The sequence below is a fragment of the Anas platyrhynchos genome, chromosome Z (genome assembly GCF_047663525.1).
Source record: "Anas platyrhynchos isolate ZD024472 breed Pekin duck chromosome Z, IASCAAS_PekinDuck_T2T, whole genome shotgun sequence".
Lineage (NCBI taxonomy): Eukaryota > Metazoa > Chordata > Aves > Anseriformes > Anatidae > Anas > Anas platyrhynchos.
The window spans coordinates 43,090,382-43,111,442 of NC_092621.1; the positions used below are offsets into that span (position 1 = coordinate 43,090,382).

At 37.5% G+C, this 21,061-nt stretch overlaps 1 protein-coding gene across 2 annotated transcripts in view; it reads right to left on the minus strand.

The window, feature by feature from the left end:
- Positions 1-1,653: 1,653 nt before the first annotated feature.
- RASEF (RAS and EF-hand domain containing) overlaps positions 1,654-21,061 on the minus strand; it is a 39,829-nt gene continuing 20,421 nt past the window's right edge. The window contains exons 10-17 of one of the 2 annotated variants that reach the window (XM_038171094.2): positions 18,674-18,908; positions 16,692-16,829; positions 16,446-16,593; positions 15,441-15,522; positions 14,033-14,147; positions 13,033-13,152; positions 9,157-9,233; positions 1,654-6,475 (exon numbers count right to left, since the gene is read on the minus strand). In XM_038171094.2, the coding sequence (XP_038027022.1) occupies positions 6,367-6,475; positions 9,157-9,233; positions 13,033-13,152; positions 14,033-14,147; positions 15,441-15,522; positions 16,446-16,593; positions 16,692-16,829; positions 18,674-18,908 (1,024 nt within the window). In that variant the 3' untranslated portion in view covers positions 1,654-6,366. Of the gene's footprint in view, positions 6,476-6,508; positions 8,623-9,156; positions 9,234-13,032; positions 13,153-14,032; positions 14,148-15,440; positions 15,523-16,445; positions 16,594-16,691; positions 16,830-18,673; positions 18,909-21,061 lie in introns of those variants that run through there. The other variant, XM_072031359.1, reaches the window with a different exon arrangement.

The window sequence follows — 21,061 nt, forward strand, 5'->3', positions numbered from 1 at the left end:
ACTGGTGGGAGATGTGGTGGTTGGAAGCTGTCTTGGGCAGAGTGACCATGAAATAATAGAGTTCTCTATTCTTGGTGAAGTCAGGAAGGGGACCAGTAAAACTGCTGTATTGGACTTCTGGAGGGCTGACTTTGAGCTGTTCAGGATGCTGGTTGGCAGAGTCCCTTGGGAGGCAGTTCTGAAGGGCAGAGGAGTCCTGGAAGGCTGGGCGCTCTTCAAGAGCAGATGAAGGAAAGGCTGTGGATGTGGTCTACCTTGATTTCAGTAAGGCTTTTGACACTGTTTCCCACAACATTCTACTCAAGAAATTGGCTGCTAATGGTTTGGACTGGCATATGCTTCATTGGGCTAAAAACTGGCTGGATAGCCAGGCCCAAAGAGTTGTGGTGAATGGAGTCAAATCCAGTTGGAGGCCGGTCACTAGTGGAGTCCCCCAGGACTTGGTACTGGGGCCGGTCCTCTTTAATATCTTCATCGATGATCTGGATGAGGGCATCGAGTGCACCCTCAGTAAGTTTGCAGATGACACCAAGTTAGATGTGCGTGTAGATCTGCTCAAGGGTAGGAAGGCTCTGCAGGAGGATCCGGATAGGCTGGACCGAGAGGCTGAGGCCAACTGTATGAAGTTCAACAAGGCCAAGTGCCGGGTCCTGCACCTGGGGCACAACAACCCCAAGCAGAGCTACAGACTGGGAGATGAGTGGTTAGAAAGCTGCCTGGCAGAGAAGGACCTGGCAGTGATGGTTGATAGTCGACTTAATATGAGCCAGCAGTGTGCTCAGGTGGCCAAGAAGGCCAACAGCATCCTGGCTTGTATAAAAAGCAACATGGCCAGCAGGTCTAGGGAAGTGATTATCGCCCTCTACTCAGCTCTGGTGAGGCCACACCTTGAGTACTGTGTTCAGTTTTGGGCCCCTCACTACAAGAGGGGCATCAAGGTTTGAGTCCGGAGAAGGGCAATGAAGCTGGTGAGGGACCTGGAGAACAAGTCTTATGAGGAGCGGCTGAGGGAGCTGGGTTTGTTCAGCCTGGAGAAAAGGAGGCTCAGGGATGACCTTATCACTCTCTACAGGTACCTTAAAGGAGACTGTAGTGAGGTGGGGATTGGTCTATTCTCCCATGTGCCTGGTGACAGGACGAGTGGGAATGGGCTAAAGTTGTGCCAGAGGTGTTTTAGGCTGGATATTAGGAAGAACTTCTTTACTGAAGGGGTTGTTAGGCATTGGAATGGGCTGCCCAGGGACGTGGTGGAGTCACCATCCCTGGCAGGGCAACATGAGGAAATGTTGACACTGACACACACCCCACCACCACCACTTTCTTCCAGAACTCATTGCTGGATGGAGAGAAGCAGGCATTCATGCTTTAGGTTCAGATTCAACCACTACGAAACCTGTGTTTGAACTTCCTCTATTCCTCTAAAGATACAGCTATGTAATTGCAAGCCTTGTTTGCTGCTCACAGTTATGGACATCTCTCAACAGAGATGCAAGCTGATGACTACTTATTGAGGCTAAGTATCCACGACTTAGTATCGCTCTTACATGCTCTTGGCTGCAGAAATTGGTGAATCTTAACCACAGAAAGCTGACAAGTGCTATGTCAGACTGCAGCCCATAAGCAGTGGCAAAAAAAAAATACAGTTCAGAAAAGTAGTTATTGAAACATATTTTATTGTACAGTAATTTGCGATATAGGGAAAGTAGGTTTTTTTGAGCATATGCATATATAAAATTACAGTGGATGCAGTGATCACTCATTTGGAGGAGGAACAAACTTCATGAACACCACAGTTCTAATCGTAAACAGTAAAAATTGAAGTTTCAGAAGTTTTCACAATTTAGAGCTTTATAAAAATTAGATACATGGCATTGGCAATGAGTTTCTTCTTCATACTAGTATGAAAATACATTGCTATTTAAAATACTTTATATTTATTGGGAAACTTCCACAGCTTGGGTTTATCGGTTACTCAGCCACACTAGTGACTAATTTCACATAAACTCAACTATCAATAGCTATAACTCAAAGGGCAGAAATTACAGGAAAAAGACTTCATTTTACAAATTATGTAATGCATTTGTACCTACATTTCACACATCTGGGACAAATTTTATTTAACCCTAAGGAGGGTTTTCTTACAAAACAAGGTATGTGGAAAAAAAAAAATAATGATGATGATGAATAATGATGCTACCAGTCCTGCAGACATCCATAAGGATTAGGATTACTTATAGTAATGCAGTGGGAGAGAAATACTAGAACCTCTAGTGCTGTAAAAAGTTTCTCCAGTCCATAAGTAGCCTGTACAGGGTAAGAGGGATAGCATCACATGCTATATCAAAGCTGGCACAGGCAGTGGGAAAAGGCATTTGAACTGCAGATGAGTTATTGGATCTATTTTTTAATTATTTATTACAGTCAGAAACATTTTGGTAGTAAGTTTCTTCCTAAAGTGTCTTGATGATATGAATAAATATCTCACTTCTGTTTATGAATCAGGGATCTTTTACTGAAATTTGTTTCTCTAAAATGTTACATAACATTGTTGAACAACAGTAGGTTGTGTAAAATAGAAAACATTCATACAAATTAACAGATTGCTTGCACTGGCACAGAAGCTGTTAGCTTAACTGGGGATCTGCATGCGTACACATCTACATGATGCTCCTTGAAGCAGTGGGCTATAGATATTTTCCTTGAAATACAATTTAGCAGGCATACAGATGTAAAACAGCAATTTATTTTTCCTAAAATAATAGAGGATTCTGTACTCTGTACAAAAAAAATAGCTACATTGAAAAACATGTAATCCATGTTAGGCCACAACTGTACTTCTAAGAACAATTAACCAAATCTGCAGCATGTCTTATTAAGCCACTAATGTATGCTGAACAGGCACAAAGTGGTTAGAAGAATAGTGATTTATCAGAACATTTTCAGGGTGTCTAAGAAAAATTATTGCCTCAGATATGTGCACTATGCCACAATTAGGGTCAAACACAATACAGGACAAAATAATACTTTCCATGTCAACTGAATAAAAATAATATATTTACAGATCATGAGGAGAAACATAAAAATGTCTTTCCTTTTTGAATAAATATATGTATTAAGGGAACACATCCACTAACTAAAAAAATAGCTTTGTATGATTTAATGAATAGCTCTTACACACTAAACAAAACCATAAAAACATTTAAAGTACAATAGTGCAACCATGTCAGAGCATAAAGCTGAGGTTTTTCACTTTACAATTCAGGTAGAAGGCAAGGTAACTTTTCAAAGCAAAACAATGGAAAGCCTCAAATATTCATTATTTCCATTTACAAACACATGGTTTTGTTTTCATATTTAAATATTTTTTTCAAATTTCTCTTGCTTTAACACAAATTCTACCTGGTGTTATGTGAATATTTAGACTTGGTGGAGCTGATTTCTAAAACCAGTTCCAACAGAGCTATAGTTATATCCCCATTCAGTAGCACTTTTTCTAGTAATTCATACATTGATCATAAAACTAGTCCAAGGTAAAACTTTGTTAACAGTTTCCAACCCTGAATCTTACTTAAAAAAAAAAAAAAAAAAAAAAACACTGTTGCTTTACTTGACACACATAAAAATTACATAGCTTTAAAAAAGTGATTTGGTTTGCATAGTTTAGTCAAATATCACTGGAGAGATTTTGCTCATTAAAATAAATGGAAAAAGGTACCTAAAATGCCCAGGGCCCAATCTGGCAGAGGAAAAGAAAAAATAGGTCCCTGAATTCATGTCCTTCCGCCAGGCTTCTCTCTACAGGAATAGATATTCACATAGCACTCTGTAAGTAAAGCACCTCAGATGTGAAATGAATTACTGCACATGCACACACGTGGCAAACTAAGGATCTGGAAGCCACTTTTGAAAGGGGTACTCCACATTGTTACCATACTTGTGAAGAGAAGATAAAGGGTAATCTAATAGACTACAGCTACTAAAATTAAATGATTTAATCACCTATTGAAAGGAGAGTTACAAAGGCCACAGCCAAACTGTTCTTGGTAGCAGCAGATGGTAAAAACCACAGCTAACCTAATCTACAACTGGCAATAGTCCATCTCTGCTTAAGTGCTTGGGAGGTTGGGAAAAAACACATCCTGAAATCTTTCTTGCAAACAAACTTATGTAATTTTCTGTACCCAAGCAAAATGTTTTGCTGATGTGGGCTTGTCAAGAAGGTTTACACAAATGTATTTCACCTTATTTATAGCAGGCCAAGACCACAGACTTGGTCACTGTGATTCACCCAATAGACCATAGAACACCAAGCTCCAGTCTCAGTTCTGCGAGTTAAGTGAAGATAGTAACACTGAAGAAGCAGTATTTTGGAATGCCAGTAACAAGCTTACAATCATGACCTTTTCTTCTTGAGAAAGTGCAAACTCCACCATGTTGTAAGCATAAGTTCACTTCAGAAATCATGCATAGATCATCTCTACCTCTCTTCTCTACTGCAGAACTACATGCAAGTACAACCCTCATTGACTCTCCTTCCACCTTATTCCTTTGGACAGAAGTTTTAGACACAACGATAACGAAAGATGCCCTCATCAGTTAGCTCAGCTAGGCATGGTTTTCTACTCAGAGAAACTCCAAATAGCTTCCCCTCAGTATTTCAAAGAGGACATTAAACATGTCTTTTCTTTTATGGCTGAAGTACAATAAAGTGAAATAAAAATGTCTTATTTCTTCTGGCATTAGATTTCTTTGTCATGTTAAGAACAAGCTTTCATATAACTGCCGATTAGCTGCTCTGGGTCAAGAGGCTCAAAAGGATACATAAAAACACTGTTCCCACTCCTTTAAAACAGCATTTTTTTTTAACAATGATGAACCTTCCTATTCTAAGAACTCCACATTTTATACTACTGATAACATAGCTCAGGCTATACAGTGTTCAAATATAGCACTGATAAAACACAGTAGCAGCTGTTGGTCATATGGGTTTCCACTAAGTCCATAAAACTTTACTCAAGGTTGATTTATTGAGGCAGGTTTCAGCCTGGAGATATTTTCTATATATAAACAGAAAACATTGAAACAGTTCACTTGCTCTTAAGGGGTCCTAACCTAGTCCCATCAAAATTAGTGAAAGCTGAGAATTGTACCATGATTATTGACAACAGAAATACCTTCAATTTCTACTACACTATATGACTGTTGGGAACTACTATAAGCAGTAACAACTCACCTGTTAAAGATCCTGACACCTCAAACTATCACCCACTGGTATCTCAGAATTTTCTTAAATTCAGGCTACAGTATTCTCATTAAGACAAGGGGTTGCTATTCATTCCAGAGACTTTCAGTGAATAGCTCGCACAGATGCTTGTGCATGTGCAGCAATTCTTCCACCTGCATGCCTAAAACTTCAAAAATGTCTGAAGAATATCCAAAACAGACTCCTCTGTCCTATTACAAAACTCAATTAATGTCTAAATGGGAAACATTTGAAAAACAAGCAAAAATTACAATCTCTATCTCTCTGTAACACTATTAATGATCTAGTCTAAACAGGCAGGTACTGGATCATTAATTAATCCCAGTAACCCTACATATCACAGGTATTATATATCTACCTGGGATTTGGAACTGTAATGGCCTGTGCAAATGTTAATTTCACTTTTAAGCTGTGTAGGATCAGAAATAAAGTCTGCTTCTCAGTTCTGAATCATAACTTAAGTCCCCAAATTATCTCGCCAACTTTTGTGAAAATTAAACCAGTACCCCATACACCCACTTCTGTCTTCTCCCAAGAGACCATTCTACTTCATGCCCTGAACTTGTAACTAGGAAACATCTTAATGGCTCGGGGTTTTCTTGGGAAGTGTTTCATGAAGGTGTAACTTGAGGCCTTCAAAAAACTAGGCACATGGGCACAAGAAAAAAAGATTAATTAAAGTTGCAAATTTTTTTCTTTTGCTATGAGTGATATTACATTATCTTATCATATTCTGTATGTAAGAAATATTGAGCCCATAAAGAAACAAGCAGGTAAATAAGATAAAATATTTTACAATATTTCATCCACTGACTGCTGCAGTATTGATTCAGAGCTCACTTCATTGAATTACAATACTTAAGAAAGGTGAAATCAGAGCCTACAGGACAAAGCAAATGTATAAAAATGAATTAGCAGAAAGCAGAGTCTGGACTTTTTCCATGATGTACAACTTCTAAAAACACAAATGTATAAATCCACAGTAAAAAGAATACATAATTGAAATCCTTCATTTTTCTTTTTTTTTTTTTTCTTTTTTTTTTTAATAGGTATACATGTATCTGTATCATGTATGTATCTGAGTTAAGTCAAGAGTTTATCACTTAAACGTTGCAACAGTTTTTTGTGAGTGCTGATTTTTTGACAGGCATCCCAGCCAGGCTGGTTATTGACCTCGTATCATCTTGATTATCACTTCGTTTTCTCACTTCACTGCGAAGGAAAAAAAAAAAAAAAAAAAAAAACACAACACAATAAAAATACAGCCAGTGAATATATTTCTACATGCATTCATGTTCACTATTTTGTTTCTGCCGGCATCTCTTACACAGTTCACCATTACTTAGTTAACTCCCATTAAAACACTAATACAATTGTTAGTGTACAGAATCAACATGTCCCTTAAGTTTCGATTTGGGGGATTGAATCAATATTTCTATACAAATCACTGCTAATGTCAGAAATACAATTTCTGATATGTAAGAACACACAAGCATTCTTTTTTTCCCCTATCCTTTTATTTTGCTCATTTTTCTTTCATTTTTTTTTTACTTCAATACATTACCATAGAAACAGACTATGTTCACAGCTGAAAGTATAAAACTAAATAACTGCAATTTCAGGTATGTATTTATCCTCAGAGGAAAAACATATATTTTTGGATGGTTTGTAATAAACAAAAACTTTAAAATTGTGTATATAAGAATGATTATTGATTCTTTATTCTCACACAGCCACTGTCATAGGGCATCCTAGAAAAGTCAAAAGCAAGTTCTAGAATTTCTTGCTAACATATGTGTGTATTACACATATACGTATATAATTTAAATCCTCCTTGTACCAGTAGAATATGAAGTCCACTCAGAACACTATTATTCAATAAAACAGTGGCAGAAAGAAACCCTGCAAAGAAGTAACACATTAGTCTGTACGATATCTGCTCTAATAAAATGTTAATTTAGAAATTTAAATTACAAAATGAAATGCTTTTCTCAAAGAATAAGGATTACAAACTGGAGAAACTGCAGCCAACCATTCCAGACCAAGGCTCTGGGTAGTATCTAAAGCATATAAGATTCAATGAACCTAATGAAGAAATATATATATATATATTTTATTTTTTTTTTTTGAGATTCTGAAAAGAAAGGCTCCAACTGCCAAAACATTTTTATCCTTGAAACAGTTAAACAAATTTATCATGGTTAAACATTAGAGATCATTTTCCAACTGTGATTAACGTTATGGAACTATGCTATGTATGTTCTCTGATTTATAATCCACTGCTGCATTCATGGCCAGGTTCCTGGAAATAAGTCATTTAACAAATCAGCTGTTGACAATAACAGACAAATAAATGCCTGTGTTCTTGCTGCAACTGTGATGGACTCATTTTCCTGGAAATACAAGTGCTCTTGAAAGTCCAGTGTGAAGAAGCAATGATGCTCTCCAGGAAGCCAGTATTTTGTATTTAAGCCCCATTAATTAATAGTGTTCTAACACTGAATTAAAAAAAAAATACCAAATGACAAAAAGTTTGATTATTGAATTGAACTGCTAAAAAAAAGAATAAATATTAATTTGGTCTGTAATTCTGACCTTGAGTTCCCCATATTAAGCTGAAAAATCCAAGCCTGAGGATCTCTTATATACTACCAGCCCAGGCCAGCTTGGAAAGGTAGCAAAACTGTAACATTTGGCTCACTCTTTATCACAGAAATAGCACATTGCTAAATAGATATAAAGCACAGTTTATGTCTTTTAAATAATTTAGAGACATCAAGGAAAATATGTGGGATTAGAATGGCCAGTAATAAAGCTGAATATATATTAACATATATGGAAGAATTAAGTATTAATTATATGCATAATTATATGCAAGTTGAATTAATTTATGCATATGAAAGAATTAAGAAAGTAAATCCACATACCACTAAAAATATGATTCATTCACCAACCAGGTTTTAAAATTGTGGGGTCCATAACTAAGCTCTAATTTAAATATTAATAAAAAAGCCATGTAACATTAGCAAGCAAAATTGTTACTTGATTAAACTGAGAATAAAACCCACCTTACATTATTGATAGATTTAACGTGGTATTCCTTTTATAATATCATTTGTTGGATTTGACATTGGCACAATTTTAAATCTGTACACGTGTACATACGTATATACTTTGTATGTACATTCATATATAAAATATATTCAAATATGCATATTCAGCCCAGAAAGTCAGCCACATCCTGGGCTGCAACAAAAGAAGCATGGCCAGCAGGGCGAGTGAGGTGATTGTCCCCCTCTGTTCTGCTCTTGTGAGACCCCACCTGGAGCACTTCAGCTCTGCATTCAGCTCTGGGGCCCCTGCACAAGAAGGATATGGACCTGTTAGAGCAAGTCCAGAGGAGGGACATTGGAGATTAACGAAGATTAAAGGGGCTGGAGCACTTCTACGAAGACAGGCTGACGTAGTTGTGGTCGTTCAGCCTGAAGAAGAAAAGACTCTGAGGACATCTCATTGCAGCCTTTCAGTACCTGAAGGGGGCCTACAGGGAAGTGGGAGAGGGGACTCTTTGTTAGGGAATGGAGTGATAGGACAAGGGGTAATGGCTTTAAAATAAAAGAGGGTAGATTTAGATTAGAGATTAGTAAAACATTCTTTACTCAGAGGGTGGTGAGGCAGTGACACAGGTTGCCCAGAGAAGCTGTGGATGCCCCATCCCTGGAGGTGTTCAAGGTCAGGCTCTATGGGGCTTTGGGCAACCCGATCTGGTGGGAGGTGTCCCTGCCTATGGCAGGGGGTTGGAACTGGGTGATCTGTAAGGTCCCTGTAAACTCAAACCATTCTATGTTTTCATGAATATATGTTTGTTTCAAATTAGAAATACATCTACTTACCGAGCAAGATGAAGAACTGCTTCTACAATATTAGATCCATCTTTAGCACTTGTTTCACAGAATAGTGCATTATAAGTCTGTGAGTGAAAAATAAAATGTTAAGCCAACTCAGCCGAAATGGTTCTCATCTGTATATCTATATTAAATTAAAAATAATTCCTTAGTAACTCAATGAATTGGGACACATATATTTAAATCAACAGGACTTCACTTCAGTACTCGAAAAAAAACAATTGCCTTTTAATTGTAACTTTTTATATTCGGTATATAACGAATTCACAAATTAAGTTAAAAATACATTGTAAGCTCAATGTCTGAACTCAATCATCTTGTCCACAAAACTGCAAAATAGGAAAACTTGCTAGATCAGGTTACTGAAACAGTCTGTTAGCTACTAAACTATATAATCTACAGCATCTGGTATTTTAGTTTAACCTACAAATTAACCAGAAATATCATTCCATAAGTAACAGACATGCTACCTGCCCATGTACGAATCAATCAATTGCACAATTACACAGCAACCCAAGACACTACAGACTCTACTTTTTTTTTCTGCAAAACATGGGATATGTTCATCCTTTATTGAACATATAAAAAATATGCACAAAACTTGTCCATGCTATTTCCAGTGTTCCATTTTTCTATCTGTAGACATGGTAGGAATGCAAAACAATCCCTCAAAAGTGAAAATATTCCATTTGAAAGTTGAACAAATGCAATAAAAAAAGGTTTTTAGCATGTTAACAGCAAAAGGAGAACAAGAGACAACCTTAGTCTGTTACTTGATGAGGTGGAAACCTAACAATTGGGACATATATAACGCATAAAAAATTAGTGCCTTCTTTGTCTGTCTTCAACACCAGTGATGAGTGGTGGAATCCCTGGAGCCCTGAGCTGTAGGACCATGATTGTGGGAATGACAAACTCCCAGCCAATCTGAACTTGTGTATGTTTGCTACTCCTGCTGGATACATATATCCATATATGGATACATATATCTGTTTATCACAGCCTGGCTCAGTTTGGATGAGGCCTTTGAAGATCATCTCGTCCAAGTGGGGCCCTATGGAATTCATCTTAGGATACTCAAAGAGCTCATTTATGTCATCACAAGACCTCTCACAATTATCTTTTAACTGTCTTGGGAATCCAGAGAGGTACCAGTAACCTGAAAGCTGGCAAATGTCCTGGTTTTCAAGAAGTGCAAGAAAGAAGATCCTGGTAATTACAGGCCTAATTGTCAGTCTCACTTCAGTGCATGGTAAAATTATGGAGAAGACTATTCTGCAAGTTAGTGACAAACACTTGAAAGACATTGCAGGCATTGGTCATAGTCAGCACAGGTTCACAAGAGGAAAATCCTGTTAAATGAACTTTCCTTTTATGACAAGGTTACCCACCTAACTGACCAAGGAAGCCAGTATAGGTAAACTTTTTGGATTTCAGCAAAGTTTTTCATAGTGATTCTCGGTCTATCTCTAACAGTTGGACAAAATGTCCAGCATATGCCTAGATAAATACATAATGCAATGGCTGATGAGTTGGGCTCAAAGGATTATAGTAAGTGTGCTTACATCAGGCTGGAGGCCAGTAACTAGGGGGGTTCCCCAGAGTTCCCTTTTGGAGTGAGTCCTCTTCTATGTTTTTGTAAATGATCTGGACATGGGATTCAAATGCATATTATGTTAATTCACAGATGACACTAAATTAGGAGGAACTGTTGAATCCCTCAAGGGCAGAGAGGCCTTGCAGAAAGATCTCTAACATCTTTATCAATTACCTGGACAAGGACATCGAGTGCACCCTCAGTAAGTTTGCAGATGACACCACATTGGACAGGAGTGTTGATCTGTTTGAGGGTAGAAAGGTTTTACAGAGGGTTCTGTATAGGCTGGATCGATGAGGTGAGGACAGCAGCATAAGCTTCAACAAGACTAAGTGCCAGATCCTGAACTTGGTGCACAACAGCTCCATGTAACACTACAGGCTGGGGGAAGAGTGGCTGAAAAGATTTTCATCAAAAAGTGACCTTGGGGTATTAGTCAATTATCAGCTGAATATGAGCTAGCAGTGTGCTCAGGTGGCCAAGAAGGTTTATGTCAAAAATAATGTGGCAAGCAGGACTAGGGAAGTGATTGTCTCCCTGTATTTGGCTCTAGTGAGGCCATATCTCAAGAACTGGGTTCTTTGTTGGTCCCATTGTACAAGAAGGACTTCAAGGTGCTGGAGCACATCCAAAGAAGGGCAATGAAGCTGGTGAAGCATATAGAGAACAAGTCGTATGAGGAGAGACTGAGGGAACTTGGGTTATTTAGCATAGAGAAAAATGGCTTAGTGGAGAATTTATCACTCTCTACAACTACCTCAAAGGAGGCTGTAGCGGGGTGGTGGTCGATCTTTTCTTTCAAGCAACAAGCAATAGCACAAGATGAAATGGCCTTGAGTTGCACCAAGGGTGGTTTAGTTTGGATATTGCAAAACATTTATTCACTGAAGGGGCTGTGAAGCATTAGAACAGGCTGCCCAGGGAAGTAGTTGAGTCACCCTCCCTAGAAATATTTAAAAGGCTTGTAGATGTGGTGCTCAGGGACATGGATTAGTGACTTGGCAGTACTAGGTTAACAATTGGACTTGATGACCTTAGAGATCTTTTCCAACCTAAATGATTCTATGATTCTATCTTGACAGATTAGAGGGTTGGAAAATCACCAACTGTATAAAATCTAACAAAGGCATTGTCAGATTCTGCACCTGATATAGAATCATACAATCACAGATATCAGGCAATCTTGGATATTTGTATGGACTGAGGGTAAAGCAGCCCCACAGAAAGAGATATGGGGGTTCTGGTCGACATCAAGTTGAATATGAGTCAACAGTGTACCCTGACAGTCAAAAGCGCCAAACATATCCTGGGGTGCCTCAAGCATAGCCTTGCTAGCCAGTTAAGGGAAAGGATTGTCCCGCTCTACTCAATTACTATGTGCAGTTTTGGGCACCACAATTTAAGAAGGACATAAAACTATCAGACAGTATCCAAGCAAGGACTGCAAAGATGGTGAAGGGTATAGAGGGAAAGATGTACATGTATGAGGAGCAGCTGAAGTCACTTGGTTTGTTTAGCCTAGAGAAGAGGCTGAGGGGTAGCCTCATGGCGGCCTGCAGCTTCATCAAAAGGAGGATTGGGGGGCAGGCACTGATCTTTTCTCTCTGACAACCAGTGACAGGACCCAAGGGAATGGAATGAAACTGCATCATGGGAGGTTCAGGTTGGACATCAGGAAAAGGTTTTTCACCAAGAGGGTGGTTAGCCACTGAGACAGGCTCCCTAAGGAAGCAGTCATGGCACTGAGCCTGACATAGTTCAAGAAGCATTTGGATGACTCTCAGACATATGCTCTGATTCTTGGTGGTCCTGTGTGGAGCCAAGAGTTGAATTCAATGATCCTTGTGGGCTCCTTCCAGCTCAGGATATTCTACAATTCTGAGGCAGGCTAAGATTCTCAACTGCTCACTAGTGTGCTTCATTTCATTGGCAAAATTGCGTTGGCAACTTCTCTCTGGAAGCAGAAAAGCTCAGTATCCTAGTATCTGCTAGTATCCTAGCATCTATCTTAGTATCCTAGTATCCACTCACTTCTGACTATAAAGACCGAGAATATCCCAGCATAATGAAGTTCATCTCAGTGCAAATTTAGCCCAGCAAACACTATCAAAATAGGACAGCTTTCATTAAAATTATCCACGAATCCTAATGACTAGATTTGAATAAATGACCAGAAAATTATTTTTGTTTACAAGCTTTTCACTGAGTTTTTGGATTATTAAGTTATTAAAACCATTTTATACTTAAAAGGTAGACATAAATCTTACCATAGCCAGCTTTTCTCCATAGTTTATAGGCACACATTTTTGCCCTTGTTCTGTAACTGTTTGACGGAGATCTGCTTTGTTTCCTACCATCATAATTGGAATATTCTCATGAGTTGCATCCTGTAAAAATGATTTTACTTCTTTATTGCTAGAACACTGAGAATGCAAACAGGTAACTAGCATCATTGTATCATACTCCCTTCTTTCCCCACAAAAATTCTTGTGCAATTTCACAAAAAAAAACAAAAAATTGTCTAACTCATGCTGAGAACTTTTCATGACAATCCATACTTGAAGCAGTCAGTTTAAGTATCAGCCTGCAAAGATGTGCATCTATAAGCCCTGTTACACAGCAAGGAGTTTCATGTGTTAAATTAGAGTAATGGAAACAGTTATTATATCTAAAAGCCTTATGACAAAAATACTATGGGAAGAGTGATCAACTGTTACACAATGATAAAAAATATAATTTGCTTTAAGAAGACAAATTAAATATTTTGCTGACACTTTCTCTCCAATTAACCAGCAAAATCTTTTTCATCAAATACAAATTTGTATTAAAATAAACAAGAAGTACAGAAACAGAAAGAAATACTAAAAAATCCACTTGGACTATAGCTAATTTGGAGTATTTAATATGCTGATTTAAAATGCAGAGGCTCCACGGAATACTTCAGGCACAATCTGATATGGGCTCTCATGTTCATTTCAAAAGGAAGTGAACAGGAAGAGTGTGATTACATGATACTCTTTCATTTTAATGATGTATCAGTTTTAACACTGATTATGTCAGAATACACTTTAATAGCCTTAGAATTTCAGTTGCCCTTGAACTTTTACAAGAGATTGCAGTTTGGCTAATTCCATCCTTACTGAAGTTTCATAAATCAAGCCAAGTCAATCTAAACGGACTCTGGAATTCTAAAGTAAAAAAATAAGCTTTCCAATGAGAATAAATGCAATAAAACATAGTCTGTAAGTTGCATATTAAGGTCCTTACCTCAATCATATCCACCCACTCCCGCACATTAAGAAAACTTTTTTCACATGTTACATCATATAACAGTAAGACACCATCTGCTCTTCTGAAGTATGATTTAGCAATACTTCGGAATCTTAAAAAAAAAAAAAAAAAAAAGAAAGAAAGAAAGTAAGAAAGAAAAGACTTCTGTAAGATCACATTTTCAAAAAAAAAAAATAATTAAGATTTAATGACACAGCATCACAGTATTACACTACTGAGTATGGAGATTCTCTCCACATTATAAAATGTGTTTTCTCTAGCTTTTTTCATAACTAGTTCTGGAAAACTACTTATGCAGCTCTACATGTACTTAAAAATCCACAGGATTCTATCCTAATCTTATAAAGAATCTTTTGTATGAAAACCACGTACAGTGTACCTATTACAAATATCTCACTGTATTTTTTATTATCTAGCATGGCTTTTTTGCTTACATATAAGTTCATAACTTGACTGGGTTACTCTGATATGTTTGAAAAAATATGAAGCCAATAAACTTATAGCAGGAATGAATCCATCAGTTTAGTCATCTACAGACATCATAACACAGTCTACTTAACAGTCATGCTGCAAACAGATATTTATACATACATTAAAATATTCTTCACAAACTTATTACATGGGAGGAGAATGACTTCGCCTCTGACTATCTATGTGACATAAACACTCTTTTAGCAAAAGTAAACACATACAGCTCAATACACGTCTTTGCCAGGGAACAGATAAAACTGACTTCTAAGGTGTTAGATTAAACCCATAATGAGCTATAAGATGCCAATGAAGTAATGACTCTGCAAGAAAGGATTCTGTCAAATTCTGTCACAGAAATTTGAAGAACATTTCTTGCACACTCAGTACTTTGTACAATTCTGCCACGTGTTTTTTGAAATCTTTGGAGAGAAGAGAGATTTTTCATACACTAACTACAATGCAAATCGGGGTCAGGAATTTCAAGGAAAGTGTAAGTAAAATCTCAAGAATAAACTTGTTCAGAAATACAGATCTGTATGACAAAGAGTAAAAATGGAAGAAACAATGTATATCTACTCCATCTTTTTGTATTGCAAGAGAGGGACATATGGATGTAATTAATTAATACTGTGTTGAACCTCAGCTAGCTCTCTCTGCAGAGAGAAAAGGCTATCTTGGCATCACCAAAGCTAACAAATAAACATTCCACCTGTCGCAGTCTCAGCAGTGCAACATCACATCTGTCTACAGACATCTACATATGATCATAATGACTTATTCACTATTGATCCATGTAATATTTATTTGTGTGTTTTTTTTATTTTTTTTCCTAGATGAAAAAGGTACAATGTAATTTAGGAAAAAAAAAAAAAAGCATTGAAATTACTTAAGTTGCGTGTTAAGTTTCACTAACCTCTCCTGTCCAGCCGTGTCCCACAGCTGTAGCACTGTAGGTTCTCCATCAACAATTAGTCTTTTCATTTGAAAATCCACCCCTGAAAAGAATTATACATGTAGTCTAATCAAAAACCTTTAAAAACCCACAAAAAATGGGATGTTAACTGCTATATTATGTGGCACATATTTCAAACTATATCTCTTGTAATAGATTATCTGATTTCAATCATTCACATCACCTTGAGCTGCAAAAAATCCCATGAATGTGGCAATGCGTATTTCGTTTGTATTTAGAAAAAACATTTAAAGGCATATTTTTCCCACACATTTTCCCAGGTGCACTGGTTCAAATTTCGCATTATGATCAACAAACAGGAAGATCCCTCTACACTCCATTTTGCAAAATACTTTTATAGATTTCTTAATTTTTTTTATAATGCAGACTTTGTTTCAAATCCCCCATAAAAGAAAAAATTCAAATTAGACAAAAATTCTCAGACAGACAATGAAACAAATAGATAACTGTGGTTTGATTGGAAGGCAAACATTCAGTCTTTGGAGACAAGTTTCTTATCTGACATCTACAATAATACACACAACAAGCCAGTCAGAAATCTCTCCAGCTTCAATGACACTTTGAGAAATGGAGATAAAGAATAGTACTAAAGAAATAAAAGGTGAGTATGAAAGACTAAGGAAAGATGAAAGAGTGGAGGAAACCAGACAGCCATGAAAAATGTGAAAAAGACTGTAAATGTTCATTACTCTGAAACTGCCTTTTTTGGTACTTTCTGTTGCTCAGGAACAGGCTTTGTGCTTTACAAAGAGGAAGTAGATCAGAGCACTGCCATATTATCAACTCAGTTATACCAGTTATACTACTAAGCTTTAGTGCTCAACTAAATCTCACAGCCTAAGAAAGTGCAAGTGGGTGTTCAGGAAAGCCTAGCAATCTTTTCACCCACTACTTTTACATAACAGCAGTGATATTCACTTTAGAATTTTAAGTGAACAACTGTACCTAGGGTTGCACTGGTATTGCCTCTAAATTCATTCTTGCAAAGTCTCATAAGGAAACTGGATTTTCCCACTGCTGCATCTCCAGCAAGAACAATCTTGTAAGCCTTCTCTGAACTTGGGTATTTTGGAGTACATTCAGTTGCGCCTGACTGAAAATACAAAGGATCCACTTGATTCAAATATAAAAGTATTTAAAATACATTTTTCTATATCAAACACTTTTTTTTCCCCCTACAGAACTGGTTACCTGAGGAGTCAGAGCAGATATGTGTTTCCTTGTTGAAGCAACTGAGCTGCTTCGACTTACTGGTCTTGAGGGCTTCCAATCTAATATTGCACTGCCATTATCAGGACTGTATGTTTCTTCATCCCTGATCTCTGGAACCTGAAAGTATAAGCCTGTGTGTCACTTTCAGTGCACAAAGTATGCTCTTTTTTTGGAATGACACTGCTAAGACTGATTGAAATCTTTTTGTTTGTTTGTTTGTTTGTTTGTTTTGTCTTTCAATAGAGAAAACTCTATGCGAGTACATTTCAGTATTCTCTGATGTGTTAATTTTTCCATCTTGAGAACACTAGCAAATTCTGAAGAAATCTTGTAAGAACTTTCTGTAGCAGTTCCATACACTAGAGCAACTTCATTTGCTGATTACTAGAGCCAACATCCTTGGCTCTAGTAATCCTTGTAATCAAAATCTAGTAATCAAAATCTAGTAATCAAGCCATCCTTGAATGTTGGCTATTTGGGACACACGCTTTCAAGACAGGTTCCAGGTAAAGCAAATTAATCTCCCAATGGAAAATTTCAACTTCAAAAATAACTGCAATTAGCAAATACTTTATTTCAAAGCTTATTTTACAAAAAAAAAAAAAAAAGTTTCTCTACATGACATTACTCTATGCTGTTAATACTCAAGCTCTCATATACGTTATTTTTTCGTTCACTGCTATAGCACAAGAGAAAGTGAGCTGAAACTTTCTACAGTATCTGCTCTTAAATACTTAAAAAAAAGATCTCCTTTCTCCAGGTTGTTCAACAATCTTCAAAAATATTAAATTTAATTTGCAGATGACACCAAGTTAGATGTGCGTGTGTCGATCTGCTCAAGGGTAGGAAGGCTCTGCAGGAGGATCTGGATAGGCTGGACCGAGGGGCTGAGGCCAACTGTATGAAGTTCAACAAGGCCAAGTGCCGGGTCCTGCACCTGAGGTGCAATAACCCCAAGCAGAGCTACAGGCTGGGAGATGTGTGGTTGGAGATCTGCCTGGCAGAGAAGGACCTGGGAGTATTGGTTGATAGTCGGATGAATATTAGCCAGCAGTGTATTCAGGTGGCCAAGAAGGCCAACGGCATCCTGGCTTGTATCAGAAGCAGTGTGACCAGCAGGGCTAGGGAAGTGATTGTCCCCCCTCTACTCAGCTCTGGTGAGGCCACACCTTGAGTACTGTGTTCAGTTTTGGGCCCCTCACTATGAGACGGGCATCAAGGTTTGAGTCCAGAGAAGGGCAACAAAGCTGGTGAGGGGCCTGGAGAACAAGTCTTATAAGGAGTGGCTGAGGGAGCTGGGCTTGTTCAGCCTGGAGAAAAGGAGGCTCAGGGGCGACCTTATCGCTCACTATAAGTACTTTAAAGGAGGCTGTAGTGAGGTGGGGGTTGGTCTATTCTCCCCTTTGCCTGGTGACAGGATGAGTGGGAATGGGCTAAAGTTGCGCCAGAGGTGTTTTAGGTTGGATATTAGGAAGAACTTCTTTACTGAAGGGGTTGTTAGGCATTGGAATGGGCTGCCCAGGGAAGTGTTGGAGTCATCATCCCTGGAGGTCTTTAAAAGACGTTTAGATGTTGAACTTAGCAATATGGTTTAGCGGAGGACTTTTGAGTCCTCCGCTAAACCATATTGCTAAGTTCTCAAAATTGCTAATATATTGCTAAGGACTCAAAAGTCCTCCACTAAAGAGATCCTTTCCAACCTACACAACTCTGTGATTCTGTAACTCAAAAATGATTTATTGCTTCAAAAGTCTACTAGAAAAAGTCAAAACATGCATTTTCTCTTAAAACAGAAAACTGTTTAAGAATGCTGCAAAAAACTGTCACTAATACTACCTACATGTAAGCCACATACTTAAGTTTCATCAATGGGCAAATATCCGTTTCATTTTAACAACAGGAAGTTGATTTTTTCTCAAACCAAAGGTATTTCTTAGAGAGGCAGTAAGTCTGGCACTTACATCTGTATCAGAAGCATCACCACCAAAGCCTTCTTGCATACACTGAGACCTTTGAAAAATTCTTTGTTGCCTGTATTCCACTTCTGAATCATATTCATTTGAATCTCTCAGAGTAGACAAACCACTATCAAAACAGCTCTCAGGTAGGCTGTCAACTTCACAGTTTGTCCTTTGCATGGGGTCACAGAGGGCTAAAGAATCATAATCTTCATCCACACATGAAGAATGAGATGATCTAAAACACAAGTATTGAAAAAGAAAGACAACAGAGCAAACAAATTTTATTTCACAGTTGTTTTTTTCCAGCAAAATCTGAACCATTCCAGAATGTTCAGTTCTTAGAAATACTATCTATAAAGTTTAAGACATATGTCACTGCCCTACTTTGGCTTTCTAAATATTTTTTTCTAAAATCACATTTCTCAGGAATCTCAGATCATATACCTACTGCCCAAGTGTCAGTAAGAACCCCAGTTTATTTATATGCAGAAAAAATAATTGCGTTAAAAAATCTGAAAATTGCCATAATATGAAGACATCAAAGGCAGAAAATGACTGTACATTGCTGATGGTTTATCTAACTTTGGCCTTGATATGAGCAAACAATAACAAAACACAAAAAATAGTCATGGTATACTGTATCTTATTTATACGAATACATCCAGGCTTTTACTCACAGAGATACATGGGCCAATAATTACTAACTACAAATACAGAAGAGAGGACAACTGAGTTCAAAAGCTCAGAGATGGTAGAAGAAGAAGACACTGTTTCGTTACAGTTTGGCAGACCATGCAAAACTTTCTTTACATGAAAGCCCTTTCTTTCCTCTCTCCCTTCCTTCAAAGGCCATCTTTTTTATTTTCATTCTGGATGTTATAGCATAGAAAAATACTTAAATGGATGCAGTAATGACAGCATGGCTTACAGAACAAAAAGGATTTACTTTTTATTTGTGCAAAAGAAGCTACAGAAAATAAAGATGAATAGAACAAATCTTAAAAGAATCGAACTTTTAAAAAAGTTTATTAAGGCTACAATCATTATCCTGCTCTGCACAAAAATAGGGACAGGCACAAATTAAAGTGAGGTAGAAAAGATCTCCAAGTCACAGTGAAGAAGACAGAAACAGTTTGGTTCTGCGCTATTGGAATGCATGTGAAGCACGAGAGACAATGTCAACAACACACAGCGTAAGCGTCAATCCTTGTAACGTTGGTATTCTGCCAAAGGGGCTGAGACCTCCCAATACAATGGCACACCGCAGAAGAACACAATGGGGAGAATCATGGAATTGTGAAGCTGTTACTGAACCAAATGCATGTACCCAAATACAGGGGTGTTAGAGTCATCATTGTCACACACAATATGCAGAACTGTTTAATTTCCATCTTTGCAGACTATTGAATAACCACATGAACAAGCATTATCTTTACTATGGAATATCACAGCATCCTTGCAATTTGTATTCACATACCTGCTAGCCTATAGCAAATTACTGACATACAAAAATGGTGCATGCAGTAACAAAGTTAAGCTTGTCAGACATCCACCGAAATAAAGGTCTTTATTAGTCAATTTTCAGCCTCACTGAAGCATGGATTCAATGCTGGGAATTTCATATGTGCTTCAAGTGAGTTAGACCAAGACATATTATACAGCTAAAAAGGAAAAAATGCACTTACTAGCATAAATTGCTTAGAACATTTTAGAATGCAAATCAGTATCTCTTAATGCTGACCTGATGTCAGGAGACAAAGTACTGGATATGAAGAGGTTTGGGGACATTTATATCTTCCTTCATACTATTAAATCATACATAATAAGAGTAAATTTTATGCCTGCCACATAAACTTTCTTCTAAAGTAGCTTGCATTTCTCACTTTTATGAAAATGGAAGGATGGCACCAAGTAGCAGTTATTAATAAATATTCTCAGAGAAGGACATCACTAACATCCAGAGATATTTTAGTTATTTCTTCCCTAACCTCAGAAGATCACTCAATCTAATATGCAACTTACTAACAGCTGGCTCTCACAAAATTCCCCAGCAGAGGGAAATTGGTATTATCTGCATTCAGCAGGAGGAATCATTCTGCGACGAACAAAAATTTATAGCCTGCAAACACATGGAAACAGCAGAGCAACAGTACTGAATGAATGTGGATATTATTAGTATGAAGCAGAAGACAACACAATCACTACCAAAGACTCATCCCACTGGAAAAATATAAAACACAGGCTACTAAGAACTCTAACAGAGATCTATGTAGGGTTTGAAGTAACACCAAAAGAACAGTAAGACAAAATAATCTATTATTTGAGTAAGGACACACATTTTTCATGGCAATTCCAGCTATTTCAAAAGAAAACAAAACAAAAAGTTTC